At 43.8% G+C, this 19,452-nt stretch overlaps 1 protein-coding gene across 1 annotated transcript in view; it reads right to left on the bottom strand.

Annotated features, from left to right (window-relative positions):
* Nucleotides 1-19,452, bottom strand: part of Lcp1 (lymphocyte cytosolic protein 1) — a 96,836-nt gene that overhangs the window by 7,364 nt on the left and 70,020 nt on the right. The window contains exons 7-17 of the mRNA XM_026783173.1: nucleotides 16,930-17,062; nucleotides 15,489-15,570; nucleotides 13,859-14,024; nucleotides 11,755-11,897; nucleotides 9,516-9,542; nucleotides 9,098-9,193; nucleotides 6,963-7,158; nucleotides 4,919-4,997; nucleotides 4,265-4,379; nucleotides 3,036-3,169; nucleotides 610-644 (exon numbers count right to left, since the gene is read on the bottom strand). Coding sequence (XP_026638974.1) covers nucleotides 610-644; nucleotides 3,036-3,169; nucleotides 4,265-4,379; nucleotides 4,919-4,997; nucleotides 6,963-7,158; nucleotides 9,098-9,193; nucleotides 9,516-9,542; nucleotides 11,755-11,897; nucleotides 13,859-14,024; nucleotides 15,489-15,570; nucleotides 16,930-17,062 — 1,206 coding nt within the window. The remainder of the gene's footprint in view (nucleotides 1-609; nucleotides 645-3,035; nucleotides 3,170-4,264; nucleotides 4,380-4,918; nucleotides 4,998-6,962; nucleotides 7,159-9,097; nucleotides 9,194-9,515; nucleotides 9,543-11,754; nucleotides 11,898-13,858; nucleotides 14,025-15,488; nucleotides 15,571-16,929; nucleotides 17,063-19,452) is intronic.

Below are 19,452 nucleotides of genomic sequence, written 5' to 3'. Positions count from 1 at the left end.
CAGGTCTACACTACACTTCACACAAGCACATAGACACTCACCCAGATACACACACACACACACACACACACACACACACACACACACACACACACTTTTCTTTAATAAAACCAATGAATGGCCTGTGCCCACCTAGATTTTCCCCTTAGGAGGTCATTACCCTTTAATAGCACGCAAGTGACTGTGTTTTTCGCTGAACCGTTGCTGACAAGATCTCAATACTTGCAACGCACACTGGACTGAAAAGTCTTTTGCCCAAATGAAGCAGCAACATGAGCTCCAGGTCCAGCCAGTGCCTCACTCAACAAGAGGATAGATGGGGGGGGGGGGTGATCTGAGAGGCCAGGGAAGATGGAATATCCCTGGCTTGCTCTCTCTCTCTCTCCTGCCTTCCCATGCTCAACACTCATCTATTCAGCATGTGATAAGAGGGACAAGCCTGGTGTTTTTTTGGGTGAGGACCTGGTCCAACGTCACCCCCCACAGCCTGTTTGACTGTATTCTGTCTCGCCCGCCTTTGCGTCTGTTCTCCTGCCTCGCTCTGCCGTTGCCACCTGCTGGCAGTTTCCTTGTTTTTAGCTTCTGTCTCCTAACGTGTGCCTTATTTACCAGCTGTCTCCAATCTTAGAATGATCTCCACGCTCCTGAAGGGGGAAAGGGAGGCCGAAGCGTACAACCCTCATTTGTTTTTGGAGGGGAAAAAAAAGTGACATGTCATTTATTGTCCTGATAAATGGCCAAATTAGCGAATCTGTGCAATCCAAGTGAAATAAATTCTCCTTAGAACTGGATGCAAATTGAATAGATCTGTTAACTCTGTGGCAGGCTGAGGGGGAAAAAAGGAAGGAAAACAAAGGAGAAACAAATCCCTCCTGGTACCGTTTACACAATCACCAGCCATTTTTCCTCCTTCAGCAGTAATGTGTTTCTCTGTCCACTTCCGTGTATGCAGGAATCTTGGGCAATAAACGTTTGTGAGAACTGTCACGGAAAGGCCTGACCTCATCTACAAACCAGCCCCGTAGAAAGGCCACATATGATTGAAACTTCTGAAGCAGGTAAGCATGGGGAATAATTTGGCAACCTGGAGCACCCCTTGGTCTGAGCTATGAACACGGCCCCCTCCTAAGAATGCACTTGGCAGTCTGAGACCTTACCAGTGCATTACACACACACACCTCACCCACACAAGGCAGCTAGCAATCTGTTAGTGATCCAGGACCCCACCTGTACTGGGCTGAGTGCTCACCCATCCCTGAACAATGGCTAAGTTTCCCCTTCCTTTGACAGTGAAAAACAGATAAACCCCCTTCACTCATACGCCATTATGTCTGGGTAAGACAACGTGGTTTAGATCGGGTCTGGGCATGCCTGCAATAAGACACACTGTGTCCTCATGTCAACATCTAGGGAGGCTCTCCTAGTTGTCTTTTAGGCCTATGCATAACTGGGTACACATAGGATTAAAATAAGATGCAGATGGGAAGGGGCATAGCACGTGCAGTAAAAAACAAACAAGCACAAACCTTACATAACTTAAATCTGTCAATCAAAATAGAGACCTACTCAAATTTGGCCCCTAGTAACCAAACTCTTACTCCTGTGTCCCCCAAGGAAGACCCAAATAGTAATCAGGCCCTTTGAGGGTTCTCAGTCATGGGACCTCTCTCACTCTCAGCATAGAATTCTCATAATTCTTTCTGGTCTATACTATCGTTCATTTTTAAAATAAGTTTTCTTGCTACTGTGGCAATCTGTGTGGTCCTTTCTGTCAATTCTGTATGGAAGAAGTCAACATCCAGACCAGTCCTGACCATAAATAACACTGCTAGGACAAATAGCACAATACAGGGTGCGTTTTTAGATAGTATAAAGTTCACAATAGAATAGGGTTTGATTAAGTTTTCTTATCATTAAATTAAAACATATAAATATTATCCTATATTGCAGCCCATGAGAAAATGTAGTTATAACACTAAAAAGGACTTTTGCTTTCAAACCATCAGCACCTCCCCCAGATATATGAAAGACAGCGAATGTCATTTAGAAATAGTTCTTGAAACTATATATTGGTGAGACTGGCCCTCGGGAACTTTCAGTCAAGTGTGTCCCGCCTTTGGCCCCATGTGACTGAAGACAGCCAACACAACATCCACAAACCCACTTCAGGGTTTCTCCAACGGGTGGGAGTGAACACAGAACAAATAATTAAGGAAATTAAAAACTAAAAGTTTGATGCAAAGTTAGACCAGGACCGTCCAAGAATTCAAGGACCTTAAAATGTAAGAAACAACTTTGCACAACATACATAATCAAATTATTTCAAACTGGTGAGAAAGAGACATCTTACAAGAGCCCCATGGAAAAATCTATCATTATCACATACAGAGGAGCAAAGATGAGGCTCACAAAAGGCTTTCCTCCTTCAGTGAACGTTAATTTCAAAGTAGTAGAAGAAAAATACACTAATATACAATTCTACATTCAGAGAAGATATATTTCAAGAATAAAAAAGCAAGTAAGGCTGTTTTGGTATATAAAAACTTAAACAATTCATGATCAATAGACCTGTACTATTAGAAAGATTACAGATATAAGAGAAAGTTCTAAGGTAGAGATTGAAACCTATAGGAAAGGAATTCACTGTTATTGACACAAAATCAGTTGAAGGTAAAGGGACGGGAGAAGATGTGTCAGCCAAGAGGAGGTAGTGGTGGACTATATTAATAACAGGCAGAAAAAGCTCAATATGACCAGGCACACAGAAGGTCACTCTGTAATAAGATAAAAGTATGATTTATTCAGGTGAAACAATAACCTAAAATACAAATGAACCTAACTATAGGTTTTCATAAGAACGCAAACAAAAAGCAAAATCGGGAAGAAAAAATGTAGCAGAAAAACAAAAGGCACTTCCTTAGTTACTAACCTTGGGTTATAGCTTTACCGAATTCAATCGCTTCCCTGAAATTTCTATGTTTCCAGATGAATAACCCATTCACGAAGATCTCACTCATCCCTGTGGATGGTATTACCTTCTCATGAGCTGCCACACCAACGCCAGTGTGAGAGTGTGGTTCCCTTCGTTGAGATCTTGTCCTGCGATGCCAACGAGGGAGAACTTAGCCTGATTCTTCCCCAGTTCCACGGCGTAATTACAGTTCTCAAGCTGGTAGCGAGGCAGAGAGAAAACAACTTAACAACTTACGGCATCATCTTGGTGATCATAAGCCTCAGGAAAATGGTAAAAAATAAAGATACAAAGTCAATAACATCAAACCTGTGTAATCACAAATATCAACTGGATTCTGCACTACTACAATCTACATTAACTAAAGAGATTTCCATCCGTAAGTATAACTCCTCAGTGCCACCAAAAGTACCCAAGTGTGAAACGAGAAGAAATTTACTGTCTTGAGCATTTTCATGAGCATTCACAGCACACAGCGAGCCGTCCTCAGTTATCTGTCTGTGATATTTCTAAAATAGCTGGACTTTTGGAGATAAATGGAGAGGAAAAATGTATACTCTCCGTCTTACGGACACACGGTGGATAGACGTGGAAGACAGATAGATATTCCAGCGGCTACTAGTGGATGGTGAAGGACCACAGACGGCAAGTAGGATGGCTCAGAGGGTAAATGAATTTGCCGGGTTCGATCCTCGGAACCCACATGGTAGGAGGAGAGAACCGATTATCCTGAAAGTTGTCCTCTCTCATCCATGTGCGCGCACGCGTGCTGTAGCACATGTGCGTATGTGTGTGCACCCCACATACAGGCACATGCGCACACACAAACACACACACAATAAATAAATACAGAAAGAGTCACAGAGAGGAGGGATGGTGGGAAGTGACTGTGTCAATCCTATCCTTACAAAACAATGTTCCCACCATGTTGACAGCAGATAAACTGTGCCAGCCAAGCTGTGAGCACAAAGCTCCAATTCTTTAGAAAAGCAGAATGAAGATCTTGCAAGGCGGTGGAGAGACCCCGTGGCTTTGCTTTCTCTGACTACCTTAACTGGAGAATGTTCATGATAATACTCAGCGACGTCCAACATGAATCATAAAGAGCAATCGGCTGCAAGGGCAGGTTTATTGTGATGGAAGAATTCATAGGACCTCTGGTGGCTGCTCTATTATTTAGTCCCCGCTACACACTCGAGGAAGCTTGGCTGCCTGGTAGAGTGTTCACAAAGGGCTTTTGCAGGCTAACGCCCCCCCCCCATCTCCTGGCCCAGCGGAAAACTCATTGTTTACCTTTTTCATATTGCCCCCCAGCTTAGGGTACGGAGGCTTGTTTACTCTGTTCCAGTCAACAGGGACTTTGATCTTTTCATAGAGCTGGAAGATGACCAGGGAATCCGATAAGTCACTGAACACAAACAAACACAAAGAATTGTCAGAGACCCAGCATTTTGCTGGGGATTACAATATGTGAGTCACTTAGTTCCGGCAACATTCCCAGGGACCCTGGAAGCGTGGTAGGAGTAGCTCCACCTCTAAAGATGCAGAAACTGCGATTCAGAGACCTAGGTTTACTCTCCCCACCCCCTTTCCATGGACACAAACTGCCTTGAGGCAGGAAAAGAAACACGGCTTTAGCCGCGGCACAGGGGATACTTTACTGTGAACTTAACACTCTGCTTAGCCTGCTCCCGAGAAGATGATGGGCTTATGACACACATCAAGATAATTGTTTTGCTGAGGTATAATTTTTGTATTAAATTCAGTGAAAACTGATCCATGGGTGTGAGCTTCTCAGTGGAGGAGGTCACAGCACCACTCCTGTATCCCATCAAGGTACACATCCGGGAAAAAGCCACACACCACAGGAGTACGGTGGGTGGGATCCTGTACTCTTTCAGAGTCTCTGTGTTACAGATCAAGGATGAGTCCCCCAGCTCCTCCTACCTGTACAAATGATTGACTCGAGGGTTGATTCCCAATGAGTTCATCCAGTTCCTGAATGTCCGCTCTTCCCTCGTCTCACCTAGGTGAGTGAAGGCTGGTTAATATATATATATATATATATATATATATATATATATATATATATATATGCCATAGGACAGTTCTTGCTTATAATCTGAGTTTATCTACAGTGGATAGAATACAGATGAAAGGTACAGAAGAAAACAGACACTACTAGAGGAAGGCTGATACTCTAATTTTCCCCATTTAATTTCTACAAGCATTTTTATAGCATCTAACAAGATTTAGCATCACCGAGCAGGGTCCATAGAGTCAGCTGGATGTACCGAGGGAGAAGGCAAATAGATATGTTTGCCATTCTAGGTGAGACAGGGGAAAGGACCACATAGTTCAGATTTGGAAGCATGGAGCTGAAACTTCACTGCCTGGGAATGAGGGGGAGAGGAGAGCGTTTGAAAGACAGGAAGAGGTAAGAGTAGGAAGGGTGTAACCCTGAGCACAGAGGGAGCAATAGGCAAGCTCTCTGCTCAGAACACTGGGAAGTGAAGTGTCGGGGATCTATGCAGTGTAGCTACAGAGCTAAGACTGTCTAGAGGCTGCAGCCGGGACTGGGAATCTGTGCAGGCAGAGTAGCAGGCTTACGCTGATATATTATACAGCGCCAGTCATTGTCGGTTCTTCTGTTTGATGGCTGTAATAAATTCTCGGGCAAGGCAGAGATATCATGAAAGCTATGCCAGATGTGTCTGCCAGCGGTGCGCAGGATGACTGAAGGGTGATACGCATTTACATCAGACATGCAGAAGGGATCGCGTTTGGGGTTGGTGTGTGGGGCACATTTAACTGTGTGATGAGTGGAGGAACCGGCCCCTAAGATCGACTAAGATAACTGGTGTGTGAGACAATGAGCCCAGAAGAACAGAAAGGGAAAAGGTTTCCTAGAAGGCATTTCAAACAAAGAAATATTGGTAGCTATTTACATACTAGATTAAGAGGGAAGGGCAGAAAGGTATCTTAGCAAAACTCAAGACCATTAGTTTTGGTGACCAAAATAAAAACAAAGAAAAAACGGGATTGCCGAACCTAAATGAGACTCACTAGGGGGGAGAAGATCAGACAGGACGTGGGGAAGGCAATGGAGATGAGAAGCGATCAGTTCTGCCCTGGATGTGCTTTACTGGGGAAACCCAAACTGTAGTGCCGAAGTGGCAGCCAGAAATGCACAGCAAGTCCGTCTGATGCACAGAGTTAAGATCAGGACAAATGCACCAAGCCACGGCTTCTCCGAAGTGGCAGGGTTGGATACGGACGCTACCGTATCGGTAACGAGACGGAAGCACATTGGAAAGGCCTTAGACAAAAACAGCCTGGATTTCCTTGAGTTAATAACATTCATTCCATACTAATTTTTACAACAATGCAGAGATTAGCTTATGTTTTTTAAAGGATCAGTAAATATCTCTGGGATCATTGGCTGGTAGACGCTGGGCTGACTGAAACGGCCTGCCATTCTATATCAGGGCTTTCATCTGTAAAATGGGACGGTCAGGATTCTGCTTCAAAAGACTCTTCTGTGTCCTAAGGACCTCATAACGAACAAAGTAGAAGTGAAAACATAAGGAGCCACATCCTAGTGCAAGTTACATATCACTTCAGATGGCCAGTGGTGGCCATTTCTTGCCTCAGAAATTAACCCAGTCCATGAAGTACATACATTACGGTTCTGGAGCTTACAATTTATCTCATTCAATAACTAAATATATTGTCTTCCCTAAAACAGTTAATTCTGATAATGAATGATGCCTGTGTATAATGGCAGTGATAGAATTGTATTTGATTATTGCTGCTTGGCTATAATTGACCTGATTAATTCATCCTCTTTGCTGTACATTGGAGAATTGATGGCCTGCTTGTGTATGTGCTGGGTTCGCCTTTGCTTCAGGGCTGGTTTTGAGTTGCCATTTAACCAAAACTATGAGCCTTTTTTTTCTTAAACACGTTAAGCAGCTAACATTATAGTTACCTTCCAGAGCCCCCCAGTCAATGTCCTGGTTCTCTGGTTTGTGCAAGGCAGGGTATTTGTTAAAGAGGTTGGCAATGAAAGCCAGGTTCAACTTGGGGTTCCCTCGGACAACATCGGTGGCTGTGACAAACTGCCGGCAGCCCAGCCTCTCCGCCTGCTGCAGCATGCACTCTGCCCTCTGGATGTCATCCTTCTCCTGCAATGAAAAGGATATCAAGAGGCTGGGTCAAGGATCCATACACATCTGGGCATGTATAACATGAAGAAGTAGTAGGGTCTCATTAATGCGACAAGTGCTAACACGGGCAGGTCCCTATTACATATACCACATGCACGCAAGTCACTAAGTCACAGGGTCCGTAACTGAGACCAAGGGCTCCTCATTGTTTAACAAGTTCAGATGAACAGCTGGTTGCATTTTTAAAGGGAACTGCAGGAAAATCTGACATCCTTTACACGACCCTAAACTATTCTCAGTTGCTAGGCTTCCTTTTGTAGTAGCTTTTTGCACAGACTTTATGAGAATTTGCGCTATTGAAAGTTTATTAGGTAATAATTTATGTTCCTGTTTCTACTTCAGAGAAGACATTTTCAGCCATACATTAAGAATGTCTGATGGATACCATTACTTTTGCCACACTAGGTTGGTTAAAACCCAAAGTAAGGGTCGGCCTCCACACCACCATTGGTAAATAACTTGGCTTTGGCGAGTTCCCAGCTGAGGACCGCAGCCCAAGAACAGGCGAGGGAGGACAATTCCCATCATTTGTAATCAGACTCTTAAAACGATGTCCAACCGTCTAGAGGATGAGCCACTCTTTGTGAAGTCCATGGCACCGCCTCCTTTCACAGAGCAAAACCTCACATCAGAATTATTTCCCAGGCTGCTGCTTCAGTAGGTGACAAGCTCATCTCATGCCCACCAGTCCTTGTTTGCGGTCACTTCATCTCTCCTTCAGAGATCCAATGCTAACTCATTGGCTTTAGTCCCAGTGACGTTAGAGGAGGCATGTTAACAGACAAGGCAATGCGCGAGAATCAGAGTTCTAGCTAAAACCAAAGGGCGTGAGCTACGGGTCAGTGGTGGAGAGCTTGCTCATGTGCGTGAAGCCCAGAGCTCTTTCCCAAGCACTGCAAAACACAAATGAAAACAAAACAACGAAAACCACTGACAGCAACAAAATCCCTTGGAGAACTGTCTTTTGAATGGATTATCACCCAAGGCGTCCGTCCCGATCAGCTGTCTTTCTGTTAGCTTGACTCGAGCTAATGTCACCTGAGAAGAGGAATCTCAACTGAGAAAAGGCCGCCATCGGATTACCCTGTAGGCAAGTCTGCAGAGCATTTTCTAGCTTTGATTGACATGGCACTTCCCCTAGTCCGGTAGCCCGGTCACGACAGAGAGTGCCACCCCTGGGCAGGAGGCTCTGATAGCTTGTCTAAGAAGACAGGCGGAGCAAGGCAGTAAGCAGCGTTCCTCCATGCCTTCCGCTTCAGCTCCTACCCTGACTTTCCTCAGTGATGACTGTGATCGGGAACTGTGAGCCAAATAAACCCTTTCCTCCCCGAGTTTCTTCTTGTCAGAATGTTCCATCATACCAACAGGAACCTAAGACAGCATATATTGCCATAGCCCATAAATTAATGGTTATTATTCATCGATTGAGAATAAAAATACAAAATAAAAAGAACACCTTACTATTTAGACCCAGGTTGGTGTTGTTGTGCCTTTGGAATGATGGGCATATAAAACGTTCTGTGGCCGGGCGGTGGTGGCGCACGCCTTTAATCCCAGCACTCGGGAGGCAGAGGCAGGCGGATCTCTGTGAGTTAGAGGCCAGCCTGGTCTACCAAGGGAGTTCCAGGACAGGCTCCAAAGCTATAGAGAAACCCTGTCTCGAAAAAAAAAAAATAAAATAAAATAAAACATTCTGTGTGGCACATGTCACTGCATTAGTAACTATTCTTGCCCTGGCGATTCATGCCCCGATTCAGTTTTCCATAATATTATCAAAAATTACTAACAGTGTTCAATAGTTTAACAGGCACTTAAGCAGAGCAGGGGCCAAGGTGACCCACAGGAGCAGTCAACACCGAGACTATGGTATCCTTTGAAGACAGTGGCACAGCCTTACCCTCAGCCCAGACATGTCAATCACGACAGCGGGGATTCCTTCTTCGTCTCCTTTGGGAGCCACCTGCTCAAGCAGGTGGTAATACGCCTTCGAGTCCTGAGAAAAGGTTAAGAAATTACAATGTAAAAAAGTGAAGTTAACTGCACACTTAACACAACAACCATCTCCTAAAAACAAACATCGTATTTCTTATTCCTGTCATTCAGGAATGTAACAATTAACTGACCTAGAAATATTAACTCTCTAGAATGTCCATGCTGTTCAGTTGCATATTATATTTCTTTCTCTTTAAAGGAGTCTAGCAATAAAGAAAATACAGGGCCAACATAAAAGGCAACACAAAGGTTCTGTTGTCCTCAGGGGGGAGAAACAGTTTATTTACACGAATTAAATTATATACAGGAAAATATGTATATACCTTTATACTGTTGTAGAAGTCAGTCAGCTAAGGGTTAATTAAAAAAAGCGACAGAGAAAAAGGAAGCAGAAGTTTAAAGCAGAGTTTAAAATACATTCAAACGGACAATCAGCAAAGGAGAAAATTCAAAGACAGACGATTAACACATTAGCAAGCTGTCTTGTGTTGTTGCTTTTTCAAATTACGATTTATTTACATGTGTATGTGGAGGGGCAAGTGTGTGCGAAGGTCAGAAGACAGCTTCCGGTCTGTTCTCTCCTCCCACCGCGTGGGTCCTGAGGACTCTACTCCAGTTCTCAGCCTTAACAGAATACGTTTATCTGTTGAGCCATTTTGATTGATTTTTTTTAAATTTTATTTTATGAGACAGAGTTTCATCATGCATTTGGAGCTGGCTGGCCTTGAACTTGTGGTTCTCCTCCTGCAGCTTCCTAAGTGTTGGGGTCGCAGGCAATAAATAGTTTCTGAGTAGAAGGAAAGCTATCTCCAGGGTAAGAGCATCTCATGTCTTTCTATAAGCTATAAACTACAGGTAATCTTGGTTATAAGGAATTGGGCTAGGCGTGAATTCTTAATATGATTATTGACAAATAAAATTTTCAGGGTCATGATCTTAAAAATACAGATTTATGCTCAGTCAATGGAAGCATATAGAATTTCACTCCATCTGTTCAGATAATTTGAAAGCCTTTTAATTTAGCTTAAATACTGAAAACTCAGGAGTTGCACCACTGTTTTTAACTGGGGTACACACCTCAGACACATGTATTATAGCAGCTCCCCTACACACATACGTTTACAAGCCCTGTGTAAATGCCCTATTGACTTTCCCAAAGTCCAAAATGGTTAGTTAAGAACATAGCCTTTCGGTGAGTGTAAATCAGGCCCATTCATGACTGAGATCATAACTTAGGGTACATAGTTCTCCAACATAACAGGGCAGAACTATTGAGCACGGATAGGACGTGTTGTCTGGCCCCTGTGAGCCCCACTTTGGCTAGTGCTGCCTGAAGATGGTTCACCAGTGTGCCTAGCTGAGTGCCTGGGGGTGGGGGAGGGGCTGCTCCGCTATATGCTTTACTCTGATTGGCCCTGTGCCTGACAAATGCCAAGTTCTGAACATACCAGGTCAGCCCACGTGGTGCAGTTGTCAGAAGCTGCTGGTACTCAATTATAAGCCTGGCGGATTCTTGGTAGGTCATGTGACCTTTCCTCTGGCTCTTCACATTTGAGAGAGTAGACACAGGAATCTTGCCTAACGTTGGTAGCCCATGTCTCGCTGTTGCTCTGGGGACTCTAATCCTCCTTAGCTGTTCCTTAGGTGCTTGTCACCCTAGTCCATCTGTCTCCAGTTACAACTATTTCCTCTCACCTTAATAAAGAATTTTTCATAAAGTTGAAGACCACATGTCGGCCTTCCTGGCCGTTCTTTTATGGATCTCTTATTTCTTTGTTTCCATATTTGTGACATTCTTACCTTAGGGCTTGTGGTAAGGATTCAGTGAGTCAACCACAAAAGCACCTAGCAACGCCTGGCATTGTAGCAAACACTGTACTTGCTTACGATTACTTAATACTATTATTAGTGATCAGAAAAACATCTTCACTTAACTCTGTGAAAAGGAACCCCTTTAGGATGGCGCCACGTATAAAGCAAGAGACATCAAACTCTTACATACACTTTCTTTTCTATGATTTATTTATTTGCATGTGTTCAGACATGTGCATGCATATGTATCTGCACAAGGGAATGCTCATGTGTGTGCAGGTGTACAGTCCCCCTGCCTGTTCAAACACCGAGGTCAGAAGTGGGCATTGGCTTTCTTGTAGCTGGAGTTACAAAGGCTTACGGGATATCAGGCTTGTCACATGAGTGCTCGATCTACACTCTGGTCCTCACGATAAGAGCCATCTCTCCAGTCCCCACACATACCCTCTTCACCTAAAAGTAGTATTGCCCTTGCAGCACCCTGCATTCCTGATGATCTCCTTCCTGACACTGAAATTCACAGTGAGACTCATCTCCCTTTGAAGCTAGCTGCACAAGGGCTCAGGGCAGATATGTGCGTGTGTGACCCGGAACTAGAGCTGCAGATTGGCTCTGGGGGATGGTGAGTGGCTGCAAACAGAACCACACTAACCCAGGCTGCTAAGACACAAGGCCCAGCATCTGCCCTTTCTCTGCTAACTCCACACCTCCCCTCCATTGCAGTAGGCACGTTCAGCAGAGTGCCCCTACCTTGATGTCAGTGCTGAAATTGGCGATTTTGGTGCAACCTGCGTTTTCCAGGTGGTAGTTAGCCCACCGCAGCAGCAGGTCTTCGGGAGACAGCTTCATCAAGTCCTCTAGGCTCTCTCCTTCTCTCAGAAGGGCGATCAGAGCTGGAGACACACACATAATAATAAAATAAACACAAGGATGTTTGGGGGCATTTGTTGTGCCTGACGTGGAGCCCTGTTGGAAGAGCAAAGGGCAGCATCGTCCCTTTGGGTGCAATGTCTTACAGCCCTGCCCATGAAGGAAACAACTCACTTATACTTCCTAAAAGGGGTGCATTAATGCAAGCTAACTTGTTATCCCCATTTTTTAGTTAGGAAAGATAAGGACCAAGGAATCTCAAGCCTTTGCCTATGAGCACTAGTTATAGCACAAAGGTAAGCTAGGTGGCGTGCTGGAAGTGCTCTGTTGGGTCTGCTGGACCACACTTCATATCACAGTGACACTTCTGCTTTTAAGAGGTCGATTTTGCAATCATGACAATGTTCTCTTTTCTATTCCCATCGGCGTTTTATAGTCCAAAGCTTACCTGTATAATTATAGCAATGCAACAACGCAACCAACTTTCCTCTGCGTTTCCCCAGAAGAATAAATAGTTTCTGCCTGGTTGTGTTTAAATTTAGTTGATTCGATTTTGCAAATCAATATTCTTTCTCTTGAGTTCTACGATTCCTATTTGCTATATATTTTTTTTTTTGCTTTTTAAATATAATGCTTAGTATTTGGGTTTTAAAGTGATATCTCAACATTTTTACTGCTTGTTATAATTTGATTTAAAATATATGCATAGTTGGGGCTGAAGAGATGGCTCAGCAGTTAAGAACCTGGCTGCTCTTCCACAGCATCCACATGATGACTCACAACCATCTATAACCTCAGTCCCAGGGGACCCAACATCCTCTTCTGTTCTCCAGAGGCACCAGGCATGCATGTAGTATACCTACATACAAAATACTGACATGCTTAAAGATAATTAATTAATTAATTTGAAAAATTAAATATGTATAACTGAAGATTATAATTTAGCTATAGATTTCAGAATGGTGAGAATGGTGGTACCCGAAATTTTTTGAAACATGAGTTTTGTGTGGCACTTGTCAAGGTCCACGGCTGAGAACTCAACTGGGCTATCATTGCTTATGTACCTTGTTCAAAATTTCCCCCTTTCCTTTCTTCTTCCCCAGCGCTGGGGGTTGAACCTACGGCCCTGAGCAAATAACCAGGGTCTCATTTAGTCACCCTTAAGTTCACTCTAAAAAATCTAGGCAGGCGTTAAGCTTGTCATCTTCCTGCCTCTGCCTCCCAAGTAGCTGGGTCTGTAGTCAGTGCCATTAGGCCTGGCTTTAGTTCAGAATTTCAAAGCTCTAATGTGGTTTCTGAAGATGTATTGTGTGTATTTAAGGTACATAATATGGTGTTTTCATGTACTGATCACACTAGACGCAGCGATGTGATTACTCTAATCAGGCAAACGAGTCCCCCATCAATTTATAGAGCTACTTGGTTCTCTCAGGGCGGCAGTAACAGTATCCAAAGCCTCTTTGGGCAAGTTAGCAACATGTGCTACAGTATGACAGACTTCGCCCTCCTGTTTACCTGAGGGCTCTAGACTCATCTACCCTGTATAAACACAACCTACAGCTTCCTTGGTAGTCAATAAGAAATAGATCAATCTCACCCAATCTGGTGCATTTGCTAAAGTATTTGAATGTGATTAGTCTTTACAAAATATGTATCAAAACTCAGTCTGTTTACTGTGAAGCCCCGGTAGACCATTCGAGCTACTGGTAAAGCAGCCTCTGAGGTGAGGGTTCCAACCAGGCCAAGCTCTATATTCTAAACAAAGCGCTATTGCCGGTCTGTGGTCTCTAAAAAAGCCTTTGCACTGACATCATAAAAGCCTGGTTTGCATGGATAGAAGAGTCTGTTACTTTAATTCCGCGCACTCAGTATTACTGAGTGGTTTTCTCAGCTGGAGAATGCCTGATGTCTTCCCCCAATCACCAGCACAGGCAATGTTAGAAAGCCATGCCAGAAAATCTTAGCACGCAAGACTTTGTCTTACCTTCATTTCTGCTGAGTTCGATGTCAGCAAACAACCCAATCTTAATGACTTGCCACAAAAGTCCCAGGACCAAATAAGGCTTCCCCTCCTTCAGGTCCTCAGCTCCTATATTAACCACATGGCACCCAATGGCTGAGGCAGAGTTCAGAGCCAAGTTCAAGTTTTCCTGAAGAAGAAAAAGTATATAAGCTTGGTTCCTTCACTTTGACAATGCCCAGAGATTATTGATTATCAACAGCTAGTGCTGTCCTTCTGCAAAGTTCTCAGACCCAGAGGCAAGGTCTTCACTAGTTTTAACACAGAGAAAAAGCGGTGGAATAATAATGAGGAAGGACCTAATAGCCCACACACTGAGCTTATATAGGGGCCTACTCAATCAAACCAGTACCCAGTGTGGAGGACCCATTCTGGCAGGAGATTAACGAGTCCTATGCTGGTCTGTTTTACACTTTGATGAAGCCTATACATTCAGAACCTCCATTAACTGGAGAAAGTCATTGTCCTATCATTGCCTATGGCTAAGAAGATAATTGTTGATGTAAATTAGGGTCATAAAAAAGAACAACAGAATGGTCTTTTGACTTGCAAATTTACTGTCATGGAAAGAAAATTATATAAATCAAATTCCTGGAAAAGACTGATGGGTTTGTTCGTTTGTTTGTTTTCTTCAAAAAACAAGCTACTGAGTATCCATGACAACTAGCAAACTTGCATATGCACCTATGTGTGCAGGTTCCAGGCTGCTATACCAACCATGCATGCATCTATGGTAACTCATATACAGCTGGGATAGTCGGAGTGTTCTATCTCTCATGTTCTGTTCTGGACAGTGTCAGAGAGCAGAAAGGCTTTTGCGGTGTGTATGGCAAATTAAGAAGAAACTCCCCCAGAAGTCCTTCCCAACCATTCTGAACAGTGAATAAAGACAGTTCCTACTATAGCCAAGATTATGCATAAATCTAACATTACGTGCATTCTCATATGCTCAACTCTTGTTACTAACTTGGTTAGACATCTTAAAAGTACACAGGACTGCTTACGTCCAAACAGGAGATAACCTGTTATTCATGATTTAAGGTATCAGACATGGTTCCTGAGCTAGAGAATTACAATAGTGCTAAAATATTGGAATACAAGAAAGAAACCCAGCTTATCTTCTGCTGGCGACTAGTTTGGCTAATCAAGAAGCAGAAGGGTGAAAGCAGGTTCTATTTATTCCACTCTTGGCTGTGTTCACAGCACCGGGGAGTCCTCCAGAGCATAGCCCATTTTTCCATCCCTTCCCTGCTCAGAAAGGCTTGTCTTTTCCACTCATGCGGTCTATTCAGCATCAATTCAAAGGCTATTCGGTAAGGCAAGCTTGAGTTACAATTACAGCCATCATGAAGCATATTCTTATGTGGCCTAAACAAACCCAGCTGCTAACACACCCCAGCTCCACCCTTGACTGCTCCACCAATAAACACAAGCCAGAAATGCGTCCTTCTATCCACTGGCTGTAAGAACCATCAGCCAAGGCCTAAGTGCGGGGAAGGAAGCCTGAGCACTTGGGTAAAGCTGACTCAGCGGTGATGGCGGGCGCTCATACAAAGCCGGAACCCCGTGTTTGCATAGCAGTAGAGAGACAAACCTGAATGGTGAAGGGTGTGAGCTTCTTTTTGTTGATTGTTCTCTCATCGATCGTGTCTGGCACTGACAGGTTGATCATTTTACTGCAAGAGAAACGATGGAATTAAAGAAGGCAGCCCTCTGAGTAGCCGAGTCCAGTGGGATGAGATTGAAGGTCTAATAGGACCTTAACTGGATATCAGCAACACATTTCCCCACAGCGTGCACGAGCTGCGCCATCGTGATTGGATCTGGACTCTGTGGGGATTGGCAGTGTTCATGAACCTATCACAACACAGTGAGCTAGGAAGCGAAGGCCAGCTTCTTTCACTCACCTAAGCTATCAGAGTGCCCTGGTTCCCATAGAACAGTGGTTTCTCCACCTTCCGGATGCTGTGACCCTTATAGGGTCCTCATATTGTGCTGACCCCAACCATTAAATTCTTCATAACTGTAATTTTGCTACTGTTATGAACCGTATTGTAAACATCTGATATGCAACCCTCAAAGGAGTTGTGACCCACAGGTTGAGAACCACTGCCTCAGCTCATCATTGAATTCAAGATAGGTAGTTAAAGCAACCCACCCTTCCCCCCCCCATGAGTTTCTTAGCCTTGTAAATTGTCCCCACCATGCAAGAGATTGCTGATCTACTTCTGGGTTTACATTATGTAAATATTTCTATCTGATATCTAATCAATACACTTAACTAAACAAGCAATGGCTTGTCCTATCATTCTGTAGTCATTTGATCAATGTGTGATAAATTTTCCTCACTTAAGTATCCAATACATTGATCAAAAATCCAAGCAAGTGACGGTTGCTTATGAAAACCTGATTTTGCTCAAGTTATCGTTTGCTTAATCTTCAACAGGGCGGAGAAAATAAATGACATTAGTGGCTTCTGTTTTATTTAAAGAAAGGAAATGAAAATCCAATCCCCAAACGGAAGCCAGACTTGGTGGTGCAGGCCCGTAATCTCAGCTACTCAGGAGGCTATCTTTTATAGTTACTTTGAAACATATATTTTCCTAACTTTGTCATGTGTGTACACATGCTCATGTATCTCTATGTGCACACTCGTGTATTTAAAATAAACTTCCGCTGCTCTGCTTCCTTCCCCAGTCCATCTGGGGCAGGCCATGCTCAGGTGAAGCAGAGTGGCACACCCCCAAAAGCTACTGCTCTGGGCCGGCATCACCGTGTCTTGGCTTATGCACAAGTTCATGTTTATACATGGTGTCCCTTCTCTCCATGAAGACAACAGCAGTTTGACAGACTGCACTACAAGTCGTTTCTGAAGTTAGTTAGCTCCCCTGTACCCCTGTCAAATACAGTCCATAAAAGTACCTCATATACGCAAGCATCAAAAAAAAAATGGCCTACAATAAAAACATTCAGCTTCTGATACGTCAATAAAGGGGGGGGGGACCTTTGGAAATTAAGAAGGAACTTGCATTTACCAAAGAACTATGCCGTCCCCTACAGCGTTGAAGAGATCATTGGTGTTGGGGTTCATGGGGATGACATGCCGGCAGTCGGGGTCATTCTCCAGGGCTTTGTTTATCCAGTTGACGAAGGCATACTTTTCTTCCTCTGCAAATAAAGAACCTAAGTGACTTACATGCAAGGTGAAAGCCAGAGGAAGGCACTGCACACGTGGACCTCACGTTCTCATGCCCAAGAGCAGTACTGCAAGGCTACCAGGCCATCCTCCCACCATCTTGGATTTACTAGTTTTATAAATCAGAACTCCCTTAAGAAACAAGCACTGAATCAGGTAATAAAGATACAATTAAAGATTTAGAACAAAGTTTTAAATGCATGTTATATCTGGATAATTATAAATAATAAAATACTTTGTGTGGGTGTAATTTAAATAATGTGGTTTGATATTTATAGGATAAAACTCAGGATCCTGCTTGTGTAACTCCCCCCACCCCCAATTTAAATGTTGTATGTCATGGTCAATCATTGCAATATCGTTGGCCTTTTCTATGATTATAATGAAACAGGAAATGAAATCATCTGTGATAGACTTCTTCCTTCCTATAAGCAAAGCTACAATGAGTTGATCTTACGTCTTAGTAAAACCTGGGCTGGAGCAATGGCTCAGCAGTTAAGAACACTGTCTGCTCTTCCAAAGGTCCTGTGTTCAATTCCCAGCAACCAGATGGTGGCTCACAACCATCTGGTGCCCTCTTGAGGAAGAGAAGGAAGAGACCTGGTCCGTCATTTTCATCAGCTTAGGCCATGAAACCCAATATGGACAAGTTCAACAGAACAGCCATATATGGGCTTCCCATGCATGCATCAGCATTGCTAGGGCATAAATTTCAAAATTTCAGATTTCTTAATAAACCCTGAGTCTCTGCCTTCTCCCCTAGTACCATGTTTCACAATAGCATATAAACTGTTGAAACTGGTAAAGACGGGAAAGTGAATTGCTATCCTCAGATTCCTGATGCACTTTGACACAGCAAAGGCTTGAAAAAAATCCCTACAAGGCTAGACAAGATTGAGTACATTCAGAACCCTGTAAGCTACAACATTGGCCTGATACGATAGGCCCACTAGTGCAAAGGTGGTACAAACGTTAGAGGAGTAACCAACTACTTTAAAAATTGTATCTGAGACCCATTTCATGAGATGGAACCCATACCTGACACTGTTAAAGGGGCCAAGCACCTGTGGCTGCTTAAGCCACAGGCTCTAGGAGTGAACACACTATTATTCTGCTAAATGGACACAGTATGAAACGATTCTTATGACATATTGCTACACCCATAGGTTAGAGCATTGCTTAATCCTCATAAAAGAAGCTTCCGGTAGATAACTATTAACAGAGATTCCTAACCAAGCTCGGAGACTGTGGAGTATTCAGCTCTAAATGGGACATACATATCACACCCCTAACCCTCAAGGCTCCGGATCTTCTCAGAAGAGGGGCTGGAGAGACTCCAAGAGTCAGAGGTGGTTGGTAACATCAAGGAAACAGTGTTTACCAGACACAACTGGGCAGTTGCACATATGAACACGCAGTGATTGTGACAGCATGCATAAGACCTGAGCAAGCTGCAGCCAGACAAGATCCCAGCATGGTGGTGGTGGGGGGGGTGTGGGCATGAAATCCCACCATTGTCCGAGGAGAGGGGGAGTCCACTTTCTATAATGATGTGACAACCACACAGCAGGGCAGGGCCTACTCCCAAGACTAACTGGGCAACACAAACTGGACTCAATGGAGAAAGAAACAAGGAAGAAATCTCAATATAAAGTGGGAAAGGGTGGGACAGTAGAGAGGATGGTTATGGGAGGAGTTGGGGAGGGGCGTGCATATTCAAAATACATCCTAAACATTCCCAAAGAATTAATAGTATATTTTTACAAAAAAAAAAAAAAAAAGCTAAACCTTTTCTCATCAACTGCAAGCAATGCATATCTATAAACTTATCTTTAACACTGAATCATCTCTTAGAAACTACAGTTTGGGAAATCCTGAGTGACTACACCATTTGGGATCTTAGAAGCTTCCATTAAGGCTGCTTTGTGTCAGCATTTGGGATAAACATAAAACTTCTCTTCCCAATCAATATTTTGTGACCACTCAGCAGGCGTTAAGAATAATCATTATTCTGAAGACAGCGACTCAAATGGCCAATTTTGTCCAGGAGATGTTTAAAGGAATTTTGAGCAGTTTTAAAAGCCCACTTGAAATGCAAATGAGATCACTCAGTACCGGAAGGTTCCTGGGGCTCCAGGGCTCCTGCCTCCTGCGCCTGGGCACGGATCCACTCCCACAGGGGGAGACGCGTTTCCACCCGCACAGGTGGGCTTGCTTCTTCACTTTTAACCCTTTGGCTTGTATACACCCTGGGCCCTCTCTCCTCTGTTTATCCTCCTCTAGTCGGCTACTCTGGCAACTCTCGCCTGCCCCTCTGCTCCTCACCCAGCAGCACAGCTTACCCGAGTAGGAGTGCTGGGTG

This window comes from Microtus ochrogaster, chromosome 17 (assembly GCF_000317375.1).
Source record: "Microtus ochrogaster isolate Prairie Vole_2 chromosome 17, MicOch1.0, whole genome shotgun sequence".
NCBI classification, from domain to species: domain Eukaryota; kingdom Metazoa; phylum Chordata; class Mammalia; order Rodentia; family Cricetidae; genus Microtus; species Microtus ochrogaster.
This window is presented reverse-complemented; position numbering and strand designations above follow the sequence as displayed.